The sequence below is a fragment of the Neophocaena asiaeorientalis genome, unplaced genomic scaffold (assembly GCF_003031525.2).
Source record: "Neophocaena asiaeorientalis asiaeorientalis breed wild unplaced genomic scaffold, Neophocaena_asiaeorientalis_V1.1 scaffold275, whole genome shotgun sequence".
NCBI lineage: Eukaryota > Metazoa > Chordata > Mammalia > Artiodactyla > Phocoenidae > Neophocaena > Neophocaena asiaeorientalis.
In genome coordinates, this window is record NW_020173679.1 from 4,351,742 (window position 1) to 4,370,312 (window position 18,571).

Below are 18,571 nucleotides of genomic sequence, written 5' to 3' on the forward strand. Positions count from 1 at the left end.
CCGTGTCCCCTGCATTGGCAGGCGGACTCTCGACCACTGCGCCACCAGGGAAGCCCTCTTTCTCTTCTTTTAAACAGCCAGCAGGTTGGGGTCATCAGGAAGCGGAATTTGTAGGAACGTGTCAGTCAGTCCACAGGCCGCCCTCACGCGGGCCCTGCAAAGGGCCCCTCCATGAATAAGAGCGTCACGGATGGAAGCTTCTCAAGCTGGGGACGCCCCGGCAGAGAGCACTTTTGAGAAGGTGGGGTTGGAGAGAGTCCTGCCAAGTGCCCTGGGCACAGGCCAGGGCAACACTTGTGCGGCTGCCTGCAGTCACCCGAGGAATGAAGCAACGTGCAAGTGCGTGTATTGAATAAGAATTGAAAAAAATCCGTGTATATTCGAGTGACCGTGAGAGCATGCTTTCCTCTGTGTGAAAACCAGTCAAGGCTACTGCTCCAGCTAGCATCAGGCTAAATGGTTTTCTCCCCTCCTTTTTCCGCAAGTGGGGATAGTGTTTAATTTGCATTGACTAGCTGTGTGGCCCTGGGGAAATTACTTAACCTCTCTGAGTTTCAGATTCCTTGTCTGTAAAATGGGGATCACGGGAGAACCCATCTCATGGGTTGCTGTGAGCGTGAAATAAGGGAAAGCAGGTGAGTCGCTTAGCTGTTCACGTCAGTGATTCCTCCTGCCGCTCTTACAAAGCATCTTCTTCCGTCTTATCTACTCAAGGTTAGAGGTCGTCAGCACTGTTTCCCACAATTATATAAGAAGCACCTTGTCAACTAAAGTCCCCATTCCATATCTGTACACCCATGTTCATGACAAACTTACTCAAAATGGCCAAAAGGTGGAAGCAACCCAAGTGGCCATGGATGGATGAACAGATAAACAAAGTGGATGGATGAACAGATAAACAGATACACAAAATCCATACAATGAAATATTATTCAGCTGGAATGAACCATGAGGACATCACACTAAGTGACATAAGATCCCATTTATATGAGGCACCTAGAATAGTCAAATTCACAGACACAGAAAGCACGGTGGGAGGGGAGGAAGGAAGCAGGGGGGTTTATCTGATGGGCATAGAGTTTCAGTTTGGGAAGATGAACAAAGTTCTGGAGATGGATGGGGGTGACGGCTGCATGACAGCGTGAATAGATTCAATGCCACTGTGAACTATACACTTGAACGTGGTTAAGATGGTAAATTTTATGTGTATTTTACCACAATTGTGAAAATTAAAAGTTAAAAACAAACCCCCAAGTGAAGTACCTCCAAGGTTTCTCCGAGGTCTGGGGTGATAGAAATGGATGAAAATGTTCTGAAAGCAGGTTGTGGTGATGGCTGCACAGCTCCGTAAATGTATTAAGATTGACTGAATTGGACACTTAAAATGGGTGAAGTTTCTGTAAACTGTGCTTCAGTGAAGCTGTTAAGAGCAAGCAAGCAAACTACACGTGCTGTGATCGGAGGAGACTTTGGAGGATGAAGGAGCTGTTCACTGTCTTGATTGTGGCTACGGTTTCCCAGGTGTACACATATGTCAAAGCCCATCCACTTACGGACTTGGAACCTGTGCCGTTTATTGCATGTCAACTGTATCTCAATAAAGCTGTGTTTTCAAAGGGCAGAACAGTATTCCATACATAAACGAACTCCTTATAATTTATTAACAATGCCCCCTTTTGATGGAAATTTAGGTTTCAAATGTTATGCCCCTATAAATAATATTTCAATAAATATCTTTGTAGGAAAAAAAAAGAAAAAAATGCAGATGTTGTTTGCTGCTCCCCCTCTTCTTCCCCCCACGGGCAAAGCCACAAAGTCAGAACTTCCCAGGGAGGGGGCCTGGGAACCTGTAGTTTTCCTGAACGCTCCTGAAAAATTCTTGTAATCAGGCATGTTGGGGCACATTGAATCAAACTTTGCGAACTTGGATTTTCAGGCTTGGGAGTTTGAAATCCCCTTTTCTCTGATCCCTAAAAAATTCTGTAAGTGTTCCATACAAATGATTCTAAATTTGGGTTTCCCTACTATTGGGAATCAGAATCATCAGGGAGCTTGTGAGAATGCATATTCCCAGGCCCCTCTCCCAGGGAGGATATGTATGGTTGCCAGATTTCGCATAAATAAATAAGTGAATAAATAAATAGATAATAAACTATAGGGTGTCAGTTAAATCTGAATTTCAGATAAACACCAAATAATTTTTTTAGCATAAGTGGTTCCTTGCAATATTTGGGCCACACCGGTACATAAAAATTATTTGTTGCTATCTGAAATTCAGATTTAACTGGGTGTCCTGTATTTCATCTGGGAATCCTTAAGTATGAGTCCTCAGGCCTGGGGTGAAGCCCAGACCTGCACTGTTGGCCTGCTCCCCACGTGGTTCTGATGAGGGGGATCCTTAGAACCCATGTTGAGAGTCCCTGATCATGTCAACACCTGCGGGGTCAGGAGCCCCTCCTCAGGGAGGCCAGTGGACCCCAGTGCATCCCACGAGTGAGCACACTTTAATGTTGGTCCAAGGAGGAAAATGGGTCTGAGCAGCCGCAGGAGAAAACTGCCCCAGATTTTCAAAGCCAAACGTGGTAGATGCGGCGTCACGGGCCCTGTGGCCTGAGGGATGCTGCTGGTCTTCTCTGAGTGAGTATTTAGGGCTGCCTAGGGGACCCACACCCCAGGATTCTGTCTAGATTCCCTAAACTTTATTTATTTATACCCAGCCTCGTCCCAGAAAGGATTTTAAGCCTCGGAGGTCTCAGTCCATGCAGCGTTCTTGGGCTGGTGAGTGAGGTTAACACACCGTCTCTCTGGGACACACATGGCAGGTATTAATTGCGTGCTTACCACGAATGGGCATTATTCTGGGAGTTTTACAATGATAACCATCTCATTTAGCCCTCGAGATAAGCCTGCAAGGTCATTGCTGTCGTTGGCCCCATTTTGTAGATGAGGAAACCGAGGTTCCGAGGGGTCCAATGGCTTGTGCAAGAGCACACCGAGTAGGCCAGTGGCAGAGCTGGGGTTCTGACCCAGGACTGTGTTGCTAACCAGCCCCCATCCTTCCTCCCTACTGAACCAGACACTTCTTGTGACTGAGCTTTGCTGGGCGAGTTTTGGGTTACGTTCCGCTTAACCTGGGGCCATACTTTAGGTCCTGATCCCGGGAACATTTCTGATCCGATGTGATAACAGCTGTCAGGCCTCAAGCGTCTACTCCCGCCAGAGACTTTGACTTTTTACACATAGATACTCTCTCAACGCCCTGCACCGCTGAGAAGACCCAGACCCAGGCATGCAGAGAACCCTGGCCGAGGCCGCAAAGCTAGGAAGTTGCAGAGCACTGATCTGCCTAAAGAGGAAGCATCCATCTCTGCATCTTCAAAAGCACACACCTGCTTTCCACCTCCCCTCGCCAAGCTTCACTTTTCAGGAAAATGCTCTCGCTCCGGGCTGGTCGCTAGGCAACTCTTGCATGTAATTCCACGAAATGCCCAGAAGAGGGCGTGAGGACTCGCTCTCCCCCGGCACCCACGCGATGGGTCTGAACTTCGCGGAATCGCGAAAGCAGAACGACGCGCTCCAGACGAACTCCACCCGTGGCCGTATTTGAGCCCTAGGCTGCACGGAAGGTGACACAACACGGCGCCTCTGCACCCCACCCCCTCCCCGCAGGGGCCTGGACTCACCGAGGCTGGGTTTTCGATGACCAGTTCATAGGTCAGCCCTCCGGACCCAAACCTCAGGATGTCTCCGGGTAAGAGCTTCACAGCCACGTTCTGAATGTGGCACTCGTTGACGAATGTGCCGTTGCGGGAATTGAAGTCCTGGAGAACAAAGCTGCTCTCGGCCTCATTATATTCAATGAGCGCGTGATGGTTGTCGATGTCTGTAGACTGAAATGGAGAAGGGGGACAGTCAGAGCCAGGAAAACAGGAATAACAAGGGGGGCCCTAACGTTTACTAGTGCCACTGACACTGGGTGCCCCAATGTGCTAACCACTTCATCTGGCTGGATGGTCACTGCAATCCTCATTTTAAGAGGAGGATGCTGAGGGTCAGAGAGGTTAAGTGACTTGCCTAAGGCCACACAGCTAGTGAGTGGAGGGTCACCAGACCCTGACAGCAGACCCAGAATAGATGCCCAGTTTTTGGGTAGGGAGTCAGGCAACACAGAGGTAAGAGGGAACTCGGGGGGAATTGGCCACTTTATAGTTCTCTGATCCCATGCAAGTATCCTTTTGGTTGTCCTGAATGGCAAGACAGCAGAAATGGCCCAACACAAACCAGAAAGGTCAGCTGGCAAGTGACAACTGTCCATTTATTGCAAGTGTTAAAGTTAAGGGGAGGTTTTGTAATAACTGTTGTTTTCATTTGTTTGTTCTATTCATTTTTAAAATAACATTTTTTTGGTAATAATGCAGAAAATGAGAACTAGAGAAAAACACAAAGAAGACATTAAAATCACTTAGCATCCCGTCCCCCAGAGGCAGGCACTGTGAACACGATGGTTCACATCCTTCCAGTCTTTTTTCTATGCTTACAATCTTTTTAAAAAGTTTAAACACAATTGAGCTCACACCACAAAACATAGTTTTATAACTACCTTTTAAAAGCCTTGGTGTACAATGAAGGTTTTTCCCATGTGATTAATTATTACTGTTGCTTCTTAAAAGCTTATCAGAATTTATCTAACCAAAGATGATCTATTTTTCAATAGGGGCCCTGGTGTGGCCACATTTCCCCCAAAAGAGAGAGACCCCAGACAGTGAATTGTCAGTGGGGTCAGAAACCTCCTGTGTAACCACTTTAATAAGAAGAATGCACAAAACTCGGCACCAAGGAGGAAATATCACATTCCCCCTGGCCCCGGCGCCCCGTACTATGGGCTGCAGGGCACGTGTGAAGTCTTCTGTCTTCTCAGGACACTGCCTATGAGCCATCCACTCCAGCCTGAGACTTTGCAATTATTTTCTAAGTTACTCTTCTCAGAGTGCCTCATCCAGCTTTCATAGAGAGTACTTGGACTTAGAAATCTATACTAACGTCCCACAATATAATTATAACCAATAGCTTATATTATATGAATAGATAATAATATAACCGCATATATTAGTAGAATATATTAATTACACATTATGTGCAATTACACAAATGCCAGGAAATTTGCTAAGTGCTTACTGCATTATCCCATTTCATCTTCACAATAATTCAAAGGGATACTTCCTCATTTAAAAAAAAATTTAATTTTTTATTGAAGTATAGTTGATTTACAATGTTGTGTTAGTTTCAGGTGTATAGCAAAGTGATTCAGTTATACATATATATAATATCTATTCTTTTTCAGATTCTTTTCCATTACAGGTTACTACAAGATATTGAATATAGTTCCCTGTGCTGTACAGTAGGTCCGATAGTTACTCATTTTTTAGATGAGGAAACTGAGGCATAGAATGATTAAGTGTGCCCACAGTCAGCCAGTTTGACTCGCTTGGCTTGTTCCCAGGTTTGCCTGATTCAAATGACTGTGCCTTTACCCACTTTGCAAATTCCTACCAAACACGTTGGCACTTAAAATACTGAAACACAAGAAGAAAGCAGGAGTAGCTATATTAATTTCAGGCAGAGCCAACTTCAGAGGAAGGAAAGTTATCAGGGATAAAGAGAGGCGATACATAGTGATAAAGGGGTAGATTCTCCAAGCAGACATAACAATCCTTCATTGTATGTGCCCAACAATAGAGCATCAAAGTATGGGAGGCAAAAACTGAAAGAACTGCAAGGAGAAGCAGATGAATCCATCATGGTAGCTGGAGACCTCAACAGCCCTCTGTCAGTAATGGACAGATCCACCAGGCAGAAAATTAGTAAGAATGAAGTTGAACTGAATAGCACTGTCGTCATCTGGATCTAACTGGCAACCACGCAACTTCATCCCACAACAACACACATCCTTCTCAGGCTCACATGGAACACTCACTAAGCAGACCACGTTCCAGGCCACGAAATATCCCTCAACAAATTTAAAAGAATAGAAATTATGCAAAGTATGTTTTCAGACCACAACGGAATGAGGCTAGAAACCAATACCAGAAAGACAGCTAGAAAATCCCCAAATATTTGGAGATTAAACAACACACTTCTAAATAACAGATGGGTCAAGGAGGACGTCTCATGGGAAATAAAAATTTATCTTGAGCTAAATGAAAATGAAAATACAACCTGTGAAAATTTGCAAGATGCAGTGAAACCAGTGCTTGGAGGGAAATTTATGGCATCGAAGGCACACATTTGAAAAGAAGATCTAAGCTTCCACCTTATGAAACTAGAGAAAGAGGAGCAATCTAAGCTTACCACAGCAGAAGAAAAGAAGCAATGAATGAAATAAAAAGCAGAAAAACAACAGAGAAAATCAGCAAAATAAAGAGCTTTTTTTTTTTTGTAAAGATCAATAAAATTGACAAACCTCTAGCAGGATAACCAAGAAAAAAAGAGAGAAGATACAAATTACTAAAATCAGAAATGAAAGCTGAAAGCGATGGCATCACTACTGATCTCATGGACACTGAAGGGATAACAAAGGAATATTATGAATAATTCTATGCCCACAGATTTTATAACTTAATGAAGTGGACCATTTCCTTGAAAGACACAATCTACTGAAACTCACACAAGGAGAAATAAATACTCTGAATAGACTCATATCTAGTAAAGAATTTGAATCAATAATGAATAACCTTCCAAAGTGGAAAGCACCGGGCCTGGATGGGTTCACTGGTAAATTCTATCAAACATTAAGGAAAGAATGATACCAGTTCTCTATAATCTCTTCCAGAAAATAGAAGAAGAGAGAACACTTCCCAGCTCATTCCGTGAGGCCAAACTTATTCTAATAGCAAAACCAGATAAAGATATTACAAAACAGGAAAATTGCAGGGCAATACCTCTCATGAACATAGATGCAAAATCCTCAACAAAATATTAGCAAATGGAATCCAGTAATGTATAAAAGAGTTATACACCACAGTCAAGTGGGATTTATTCTAGGTATGCAAGGCTGGTTCAACATTTAGAAATCAATTAATGTAATCCATCACATCAACAGCGTAGAGAAGAGAAATTGCAGTATCATATCAGTAGATGCAAAAAGAGCATTTGACAGAATTAAACACCCATCCATGATAAACTAACAAACCACCAAACCACCACAACAACTCTTGGCAAATTAGGGATGGAGGGGAACTTCCTCAACCTGATAAATACATCTATAAAAACCCTAAAGCTAACATCATATTTAATGGTGAGAAACTAGAGCTAGAAACTTTCCAATTAAGATCAGGAATAAGGCGAAGATGTCCCCATTCACCACTCATTTTTAACATTGTACTGTATGTCCTAGCTAATGCAACAAGGCAAGAAAAGAGAATAAAAGATATATAGATTGGGAAGGAAAAAAAAAAATCTTCTTTGGTGAGGTGTCTGTTCAGATCTTTTGCCCATTTTGCAGATGGCATGATTGTCTATGCAGAAAATCCCAAAGGACTGACAAAAAGCCCTCCTGGAACTAATGAGCAATTATAGCCAGGTTGCAGGATACATAATCAATATACAAAAGTCAATTGCTTTCCTTTATACCGACAATGAACAAGCGGAATTTGAAATTAAAAACACAACACCATTTACATTAGCACCAAAAAAAAAAAAAAAGTACTTAGGAATAAATCTTACAAAATACTTAGCTATATGAAGAGGTATATGAAGAAAACTACAAAATGTTGATGAAAGAAATCAAAGTAGTCTAAATAAATGAAGAGGTATTTCATGTTTATTTGAAGTTCCTTAATGATATATGATGTTTAACATCTTTTCATATGCTTATTTGACATCTGTAGATCTTCTCTGGTGAGGTGTCTGTTCAGCTCTTTTGCCCATTTTTAAGTTGGGTTGTTTGGTTTCTTATTGTTGACTTTTAAGACTCATTTACTTTGTTTATTTATTTATTTTATTGAAGTGTAGTTGATTTACAATGTTGTGTTAATTTCTGCTGTACAGCAAAGTGATTCAGTTATACATATATATACATTCTTTTTAAAATATCCTTTTCCATTATGGTTTATCATAGGATACTGAATATAGTTCCCTGTGCTATACAGTAGGACCTTGTTGTTTATCCATCCTATATGTAACAGCTTACATCTGCTGACCTCAACCTCCCACTCCATCTCTCCCCCAACCCCCTGCCCCTTGGCAACCACAGTCTGTTCTCTATATCCATGAAGACTCATTTATTTTGGATACATGCTTACAGCATCTTTATTCATAATTGCCAAAAACTGGAAGCAACCAAGATGTGCTTTAAAAGGTAAATGGATAAACAAATTGTGGTATATCCATACAATGAAATATTAGTGATAAAAATAAATGAGTTATCAAATAACAAAAAGACATGGAGGAATCTTAAATGCATATTGCTTAGTGAAAGAACCTAGTCTGAAAAGGTTACATACTGTATGATTCCAACTGTATGAAATTCTGGAAAAAGTAAAACTATAAGGAGAGTAAAAGATCTGTGTTTGCCAGGGGCACAGGGGCTCTGGGGCTCAGGATGAAGAGGAGGGGCACAGGGGATTTTAGGGCAGTGAAAATATTTTTTATGATACTGTAATGATGGATACTTGTCACTATACGTTTGTCAAAACGAAAGAACGTACAACGCAAAGAGTGAACCCTAATGTAAACTATGGACTTAGTTAATAATAGCATATCAATATTGTTTCATCAGCTGTAACAAATGTACCGCACTAATGCATGACGTTAATAATAGGGGAAACGGTGTGTATTGGAGGCGTGGATATATGGGAACTCTCTGTATTCTCTGCTCAACTTCCTGTAAACCTAAAACTGTTCAAAAAAATAAAGTATTAAAAAAATTAAAACACATTAGTTCTTTGGAAAATGTCACCCACATCATCTTCATCACCATTCCCATTGATCTTTGTGTCCTTTGAACCTTTGATAACCCATAAATGAGAGGAATTCTGTGTGTTACATTTTGTTTTTCTCTTCCCAGGCTTCACTACTTTCAGTTCCTCAAAAACTGTCAAGCCATTATTAAGAAATCAAAGCAAGCAGGAAGTTTTAAATGACTCCACAAAATTGGGTGCGCCTCTACCACGTGTTAGGCCAGGAGACAGCTTCCTAGTTCTGCCCTATAACATCACTCGCTCCCTTTACCTGGAAAATTGCTAAATGCTACTACGGGGCAGATGCCCTGCTGCTAATACAGACTGACTGTATAAGCTCCATCCTACTGAGCTGTCCAACTATGAGATGAACTGTTATTTATTTATTATTATTATCCTTATCATCATCTAACATATTTTGAGGGCTTCCTGTGAACTGGGCCCTGCTGAAGCATTTTGTGTGCATTTTTTTCATGTAATCTGCATGATAGCCCTAAACAGGGGTTCTATTATTATCTCCATCTTAGAGATGAAGAAGCTGAGACTCAAAAGGTGAAGTGAGAGGACAGCATTACCTTGATACCAGACCCAGACAAAGACACTACAAGAAAACTACAGACCAATATCACTTATGAACACTGAGACCACAATCCTCAACAAAATATGAGGAAACTGAATCCAACAGCACATTAAAAGGATCATACACTATGACCAAGTGGGATTTATTCTCGGAACGCAGACTTGATGTTTCAACATATGAAAATCAATCCATGTAATAATACATCACATTAACAGAAAGAAGGGAAAAAATGACCATCTCAATTGATGTACAAAAAGCATTTGACAAAATGCAACACTCTTTCATGAGAAAAGCACTCAACAAACAGGGAATAGAAGGAAATTACCTCAACATAATAATGGTCAAATATGAAAAAGCCCACAGGTAGCATCATACTCAAAGGTGAAAGACTGAAAGCTTTTCCTCTAAGATCAAGAATAAGATAAGGATACTTGCTTTTGCCACTTTTATTCAACAAAGTATTGGAAGTCCTAGCCAGAGCAATTAGGCAAGAAAAAGAAATAAAGGCATCCAAATTGGAAAGGAAGAAGTAAAATTATCTCTGTTCACAGACAACATGATCTTACATGTACAAAATCCTAAAGAGTCCATGAAAAACCACAACTCTCTTAGAACTAATAAACAAAATTCAGTAGCAAAATCGTAGGAGAGAAAATCAACACACAAATATCAGTTGTGTTTCTATATGCTCACAATGAACAATCTGGAAAGGAAGTTAAGAAAATAATTTCATTTCCAATAGCATCAAAAAGAATAACATATTTTAGGATAAATTTAACCAAGGTGGTAAAAGATGTGTACACTGAAAACTACAAAGTGCTGCTGAAAGAAATTAAAGACACAAATAAATGGAAAGACACCCTGTATTCACGGGTTGGAAGACTTAATATTGTTAAGATGTCATTACTACGCAGCAGGATCTACAGAGTCAATGTAATCCCTATCAAAATCCCAATAGCAGTTTTTGCAGAAATAGAAAAATCCATCCTAAAATTCATATGGAATCTCAGTGGAGCCCAAATAGCCAAAATAATCTTGAAAAAGAAAAGCAAAGCTGGAGGTCTCACACTTCCTGGTTTCAAAACTTACTGCATACAAAGCTACAGTAATCAAAACAGTGTGATACTGACATTAAGGTCAGGCACATAGACCAATAGAGAGCACAGAAATAAAACTTTGCATATATGGTCAAATGATTTTGGACAAGGGTGCCAAGATTATTCAATGGGGAAAGAACAGTATTTTCAACAAATGATGCTGGGAAAGACTGCAAAAGAATTAAGTTGAACTCTTACCTTACACCATATACAAAAATTAACTCAAAGTGGATCAAAGACTTAAACGTAGTCTAAAACTATAAAACTTTTAGAGGAAAACACAGGAGGAAACCTTTATGACATTGGATTTGGCAATGCTTTTTTGGATATGATACCAAAAGCATAGGCAGCAAAAGCAAAAATAGATAAATTCAACTATATCAAAATTTAAAACTTCTGTGAATCAAAGGACACAATAAACAGGGTGAAAGGCCATCTAGAGAATGGGAGAAAATAGTTGCAAATCACAAATCTGAAAAAGGGTTAATACGAAGAATATATAGAGAACTATAACTCAACAACAACAACCCCCCCCCCAAATAACCTGATCAAATATGGGCAAAGAACTGGAATAGACATTTCTCCAGAGAAGATATACAAATGTCCAACAAGCATATAAAAAATGCTCATTACTAGTCATTAGGGAAATGCAAATCAAAACCACAGTGAGATACCACCTCATACCCATTAGGATGGCTACTATCAAAAACAAACAAACAGGGCTTCCCTGGTGGCGCAGTGGTTGAGAGTCCGCCTGCCGATGCAGGGGACGCGGGTTCATGCCCCGGTTCGGGAGGATCCCGTGTGCCGCGGAGTGTCTGGGCCCGTGAACCATGGCCGCTGGGCCTGCGCATCTGGAGCCTGTGCTCTGCAGTGGGAGGGGCCGCAGCGGTGAGAGGCCCGCGTACCGCAAAAAAAAAAAAAAAAAAAGGAAAACCAAACACAGCAACAGAAAATAACAAGTGTTGGCAAGGATGTAGAGTAGGGGAACACTTACGCACTGCTGAGAATGTAAACCGGTGCAGCTGATATGAAAAACTGTATAGCGGCTTCTCAAAAAATTTAGAATAAAATTATCATATGATCCAGCAAGTCCACACCCGGGTATATACCCCAAAGAATTGAAAGCAGGAACTTAAAGAGATATTTGTACACTCGTGTTTATAGTAGCATATTCACAATTGCCAAAAGGTGGAAGCCACCCAAGTGCCCACTGACTGACGACTGGATAAGCAAAATGCGGTCCATCCATACAGTGGAATATTATTCAGCGTAGGAGGAAGGAAATTCTGACACATACTACAACACGGATGAACCGTGAGGACGTTATGTGAAATAAGTGTCACAAAAAGGCAAATTTTGTATGCTTCCACTTGTGTGAGGTACATAGCGTAGTCAAGCTCACAGAAACAAAATAGAATGGGGGCTGCCAGGGGCTGGGGAAGGGGGAAACGGGGAGTTGTTGTTTAATGGGTACAGTTTCAGTTTTGCAAGATGGAAAATTCTGAGACTGGTTACACAACAATGTGAATCACTTACAACCACTGATCTGTACACTTAAAAGTGGTTAAGACGGTAAAATGTAAATGTATTTTACCACGATTTAAAAAGTGGCTAAGATGGTGACTCACTCAATGTCAAGATGCTGGCACAGGGCGATGTCAGGGTTTGAACCCAAGTCTAATTCCACAACCTGCACCTTTGATTTGTACCCTGCGATTTTCAGAGTGGAGAGTGATTTAATAATGAGAGAGGAGACAGGCAGGACCTAATATAGAAAGCAAGTGCATTTTTTAAAGGCTCCTGCATTTTAAATATCTTTAAAAAGTATATAGTGAGTCCATAAAATATTGAGACGTTTAAACATCTATTAACAATGACCATTCTGCTCTGATGACTCCTGCGCTTTGAGGAAGCCTCCCCAGGAAGCTTAGTTATGACGTTGCCCTGAGGTTCGCTGACGCTGTCGCTGAGGTTCGACGTGTACCTGGAACCGTCCTTTGGAGCTAGGTTTCAATCCTGCATCACCTGGAACTGGGAAGCCCCATCTCAGACCATAACCTCCCGATCCCGGCCTTCCTTATCCTCTCTCTTGTCCTCTCCTTGAGTCACATAGCCTTTGCTCCCCTTCCCCTCCCTGTGGGTAATGCCCTACACTCACCCAGCCTGGGCCCTGCTCAAGCCCACCAGCTCCTTCAAGTCCATCCCGGCCCCCAAACCCTCCTGCCACCCTCACACTCCTGTCCTGAGGCTGGCCCAGTGCCCTTTGGGCACCCCAGCCAGCAAGTCCCTGCTCTTAGGCTTTTCATTCTACTTTGACAACAGCCTCCTAGGTCTTCACCTCCTGCACCTGCCGGCATCCTCCATCTGCTTCTCCTGACCCTCCTCCATCCCTTTCCACGGCGCCTTCTGCCCAGCAGGCCCACCTGTGCAGCTACATCATGGGCTGATGGGCTCCTTGCCTCTGGTTTCTGGTTGGGTTTGGCCAATGGGGGGTTAGAGGTCAGAGGAGGGAGGAGAGAGGTTGGGGTACTTACTCCCCTGGCTTCCTTTCTGTGGGGCCACACAGCTTCCGTGAGAGGACTCTACCCAGCCCTCGGGGTCTCCGGGTGCCAGGAAATGCCCCTGCCCCTCAACCCTCAGCTCTGGGGGTGGGAACAGTCCTCACTCACACTAGCTCTGGGCCCTGCACTAACCTTTGTGGTTTCTCTGAGCCCTGCCCCCTCCCTGTGGAGGCCCTTCATGAAACTCCCGTCCATCACTCCACACCCCTGTGAATGTACCTTCAGCCCCCCGCCAGGACCTGGACTTCCCAGGCATGGAGAAGCTCTCAGATGGGACCTTCAAGGCTTCTCTTAGCTGCCAAGGGCCTCCGGGTGGTCCTGCCTTCACTCCACCCTGGTCTGGTCCCTCTCCTCAACCATCTCTGCTTTAGCATCCTCATCTTGACAGTGTAACTTCCGTCTAACCTGTGAACGTGCTTACCATCCCCTCGGCCTAGAAACGCCTCCCCTTCCCCCTTCCTGTCCTTTATTGTCAAATGGCTTCAAGAGCGTTCCTTTCCCGCTGGGTCCTCAACCCACTGCCATTGCCCTCGGGGGCCTCCTCGGGCTCTCGGCCTCCCTGTGACATGTGACACAGTTGTCAGAGAGAGGCACGTGGCCTGATGGTTCAGGGCTTGGGGAAGCAGGACAATGTGGTGGTTATTAGACTGGGCTCGAGTCCAGCTCTCCTACTTCCTAGCAGGGTGACCTTGGGCAAGTGATACCTCAGTTTCCTCATCTGTAAGGTAACAAAAGGACAGTCTTATAAGTTACTGGTGACGTATAAATGATACATACAAAAGCCCTTAGGAGAGAACATATGGCAAATGTGAAATGTTCTCTATTAAGAGCAAGAGGATGGGCTCTGGAGTTAGAAAGCCTTGAGTTCAAGTCCCACCTCTGCTACCTTCCAGCTGTGCAGCCTGGGGCATGGTTCTTTGCTTCTCTTCAGTTGCTCCCTGAGCAGCAAAAATGAGTTTGATAAGCTGGGCTTCGTAGGATTGACAAAAGGTACTGCTTGGTGAAATGTTCAAAGGAGTGGGATAACATTTTTTTTTTTTTTTTTTTTGCGGTACGTGGGACTCTCACTGTCGTGGCCTCTCCCGTTGCGGAGCACAGGCTCCGGACGTGCAGGCTCAGCGGCCATGGCTCACGGGCGCAGCTGCTCCGCGGCATGTGGGATCTTCCCGGACCCGGGGCACAAACCCGTGTCCCCTACATCGGCAGGCGGACTCTCAACCACTGCGCCACCAGGGAAGCCCAAGGGATAACATTTTTGAAATTAACTCGTGTGTGTGTGTGCGTGTGCGTGTGTGTGTGTGTGTGTGTGTGTGTGTGTGTGTGTGTTATCTATTTCTTTTAACCTTTTGGTTCTTGGTTATCCCATCCCCCAGCCCCATCCCCCCACTGCCTCAGGAAAGGGATGTAGTGCAGAAATAGTAAAAAAAATGGGGTTTTCAAAAGAATAAGGAAATGAGGAAATGGCCAGGCGCTGGTGAGACGACGAGTCTGGGAGTGGAAGGAAAGAAGAAGCTTCTCTGCTTCCCTGTCAGCTGGATCCTTCCTCCCCGGTCTCCCCGGGAGAGCCCTGTGGACCGGCAAGGCCTCAGGAGAGGCTGGTCCTGAAATCAGACTGCCCGAGCGTGGTTCGCAGTGCCCCAGCCTCCCTCTGTGACCTCAGGCAGGATACTCAGCCTATCTGTGCCTCAACGCCCTCATCTGTAAAGTGGGGCAAACAACACTAACCTCCTAAGGAGGAAATGAGTTAGTGCACTCGAAAGTGCCAAGAACAGTACCTGGCACAAAGCAAGCTGTCTCTGTTATTAATACCCTCAGCCTGGCAACAGCTCTCTGGCTCCCTCACCTCTCTGACTGCTTCCAGGTCTCCACGTCGGGCTGCTCTCCCCTCAGATGTCCATTTCCTCCTCACTCTGTCCATGGGCTGGGGCCACTGTACCACCCCCTCGATTCGCAGATGTGTATTTCCAACCCCTGGTTCATCTCCAGGCCCCAAACTGCCTGGCTGCTTCCTGGATGTTGAGGTGCTCATCAACCAATCCTGCTTCTTCCCCTCTTGGTAATGGTGTTATCACCTTCCAGCTCATCCAGCCATCTTTCTCCATGGCCTGTGGCATTGATCCTACTGATTCCTCCAGAAGGCTCTCAGACCAGTCCCAAAGCAACGGTCCAGTCAGGTGGTAGTATTAATGTGGTGGGCAGAATGGTCTCCCAAAGATGCCCATGCCCTGATCCCCAGAACCTGGGAATATGCTCCATTATGTGGCAAAAGGGACTGTGCAGATATCAAGGTTACTAATCAGTGCTCTTAAAAGAGCACTGGGGACTTCCCTGGTGGCGCAGTGGTTAAGAATCCACCTGCCAGTGCAGAGGACACAGGTTCGAGCCCTGGTCCGGGAAGATCCCACATGCCACGGAGCAACGAAGCCTGTATGCCACAAATACCGAGCCTGCGCTCCAGAGGCCACAAGCCACAACTACTGAGCCCACGTGCCACAGCTACTGAGTCTGCACGCCTAGAGCCCGTGCTCCGCAACAAGAGAAGCCACTGCAATGAGAAGCCCGTGCACCGCAACAAAGAGTAGCCCCCGCTCGCCGCAACTAGAGAAAGCCTGTGCTCAGCAACGAAGACCAAACACAGCCAAAAAAAAAAAAAAAAAATTAAAAAAAAGAGGGAGACTATCCTGGGTTATCCAGGTGGGACTAATCTAATCCCACCAGTCCTTATAAGCAGAGAACTTACTCTGGCTGGATTGGAGAGATGAGTGGTGGTTCTTGCTGGGCCCCCACTTAACAGCCCCAATGCTCCTCTTCCTGGGAAAGCACTAGGTCAACGTTTCCTCTTTACCCAAATCCCCCACTAGATGGCGCCACCTCAGCCTGTTGCATGAATGAGGATCACGAGAACATTCATCTCACATTTCACTGACAGCCCCCATTCTGGATTCCACAGGGTGGAATTTCCCTGGCTTAGTCAATTATCTTGTTATCGCAGTTAACTGAGAATTTCCAATTTAGATATTAGATGTTCCCAAAGCTAAATTTACACTCAAAAAGTGAAGCTTCTTTTTTTAGAAGCTTGAGTCAGCTCAGTCTGAAACTCAGCCCCACCTCCCCCGACTAGCTGTGTGATTTGGGCCAGTTCCTTAACCTTTCTGAGTCCCATTTCCATGTCATCAAATGAGGATAATAATGATAATAGTAGTTCTCACCTGCACAGGATTTGTTCTGAGGATATAATTCTATAAATATATATACAGAACATACATAGATGATGTATAAAGCCATGTGAGATACAGTAAGTAGTCCATAAATGTATGCTGTAGCTGTTTGTATTACGTATGCTATTCAAAAGATTATTATCTTTCTTTCATCTCACATCCATCAGAATGGCTACTATAAAAAAAAAAGGGAGGGCTTCCCTGGTGGCGCAGTGGTTGAGAGTCCGCCTGCCGATGCGGGGGACACGGGAAAAAAAAAAAAAAAAGGGAAATAAGTGTTGGTGAGGACGCAGGGAAAGTGGAACCCTTGTGCACTGTTGTGAGAATGTAAATTGGTGCAGCCACTATGGAAAACAGCATGGCGGTTCCTCAAACAATTAAAAATAAAATTATCATATGATCCAGCAAGTCTAATTTGGGGTATATATCCCAAAGAACTGAAAGCAGGGGCTTGAAGAGATATTTATACACCCACGTTCATAGCATTGTTTGCAACAGCCAAAAGGTGGAAACAACCCAAGTGTCCATCGGTAGATGAATGAATAAACAAAATGTGGTGAAGCCACACAATGGAATATTATTCAGCCTTAAAAAAGGAAGGATATTTGGACACATGCCACAGCATGGATGAACCTTAAGGACATTATACTCAGTGAAAGAAGCCAGTCACGAAAAGACAAATACTGTTATGATTCTACTTCTGTGAGATACCCAGAGTAGTCAAGGTCATAGAGACAGAAAGCAGAATGGTGGTTGCCGGGGGCTGGGATGAGGGGGCACGGGGAGTTGTTTCATGGGTGCAGTTTCAGTTCTGCAAGATTCAAAGAGTTCTGGAGACGGGTGGGGGTGACGGCTGCACGACACTGTGAACAGATTTAACGCCACTGAACTGCACACTTAATAAAAGTGGTTAAGATGGTAACTTTTATGTTATGCATGTCTTACCACAATAAAAAAAATGAGAAAAATGAGATCACGATCTAGCCCTTTCCTCTGAACTTTTTCCTCTTGGAAGCCCTCCATCTGCCGGTGAGAAACTAGGTCCATCAGTTGCTGCGGTGGGAACTGACCAATGAAATCGGCCGCCAGTTCCCAAACAGGGGACAAAACATTCCCTGAGGACTGGCGAGACCAAACAGGTGAACCCCCAGAGCGAGGAGCACTTGGGGAGAAGCCGGGGGTGAGGTGGGGGTGAGGGGGCGGACGGGAGCACGACCCAGGCGGGAGGACAAGTGGGATGCAGATGGGGAGCCAGCAAGTGCACCCTCCCAGGCCTGTTCCATTCTGTGGATTTCCCCACAGAGAGTCCACCTGTCACCTTATGTCTCAAGATGTAGGTGTTCGCTTAGAATAAGAGAAATGTGAATTAAAATGACACAGGTACCCTACTTCACCCCGTAGATCAGTGCAGATCCAATGGGTGGTCAGCACCCTAGGCTGGGGAGGGAGTGGGAGATGGGCGTCCACTGCTGGCAGGACACCACATCCGGAAACCTCTGGTGGGCAATGTGGCCATGCCCATCAGAGTTACAGCTGTGTGCGTCCTTTGACAGAGCAGACATACCTGGACGTCCGTGAAATGATGCAAGTAATAGGACAATCCCAGCAGCCTTGTTTAATAATAATAAACAAGATTATGATGTAGGCTCTGGTTCTTTTCTGAGTGGCAGCCCAGAACTGGCAGGGGCCAGGAAAAGGGACGAGAGTCATCTGGCTGGATGGTATCTGGTGTGTGTGTGTGTGAGATTCAGTCTGGTTCACAACCCTCAGATCCCACGTGAGAAGGGCTGACCCAGGCTGGAGAGATGGCTCCACCCATGAGAAAGGAGCCGGCTGGCAGGACACTGACCACCGAGGGTGGAGGTGCGGACACCAGCATTTCATCCCCCTGTCATGTCTGTTCTTTCTTTTTCTCCTCCATCTCCACCCTCCCAGCTGCAGCCCTGTGCTGACTTGGGCTGTCCTAGAGCTCAGTCTTCTAGGGATCCTGGAACCTCCCCAGGGTGGGACTGGGGGAGTCCCTGGGGAGGGGGTAGGGTCAGTCAGCCCTTCATTGTTTAACCTTCGCTTCTCTTTTCCTCAAAACAAGGTTTATTGAAATAATACACACACACACACACACACACACACACACACACACACACACACACACACA

At 44.5% G+C, this 18,571-nt stretch overlaps 1 protein-coding gene across 1 annotated transcript in view; it reads right to left on the reverse strand.

Annotated features, from left to right (window-relative positions):
* The window catches only part of FHAD1 (forkhead associated phosphopeptide binding domain 1), a 133,766-nt gene that overhangs the window by 104,755 nt on the left and 10,440 nt on the right, over positions 1 to 18,571 (reverse strand). Inside the window, exon 3 of the mRNA XM_024749888.1 lies at positions 3,684 to 3,890. Coding sequence (XP_024605656.1) covers positions 3,684 to 3,890 — 207 coding nt within the window. The remainder of the gene's footprint in view (positions 1 to 3,683; positions 3,891 to 18,571) is intronic.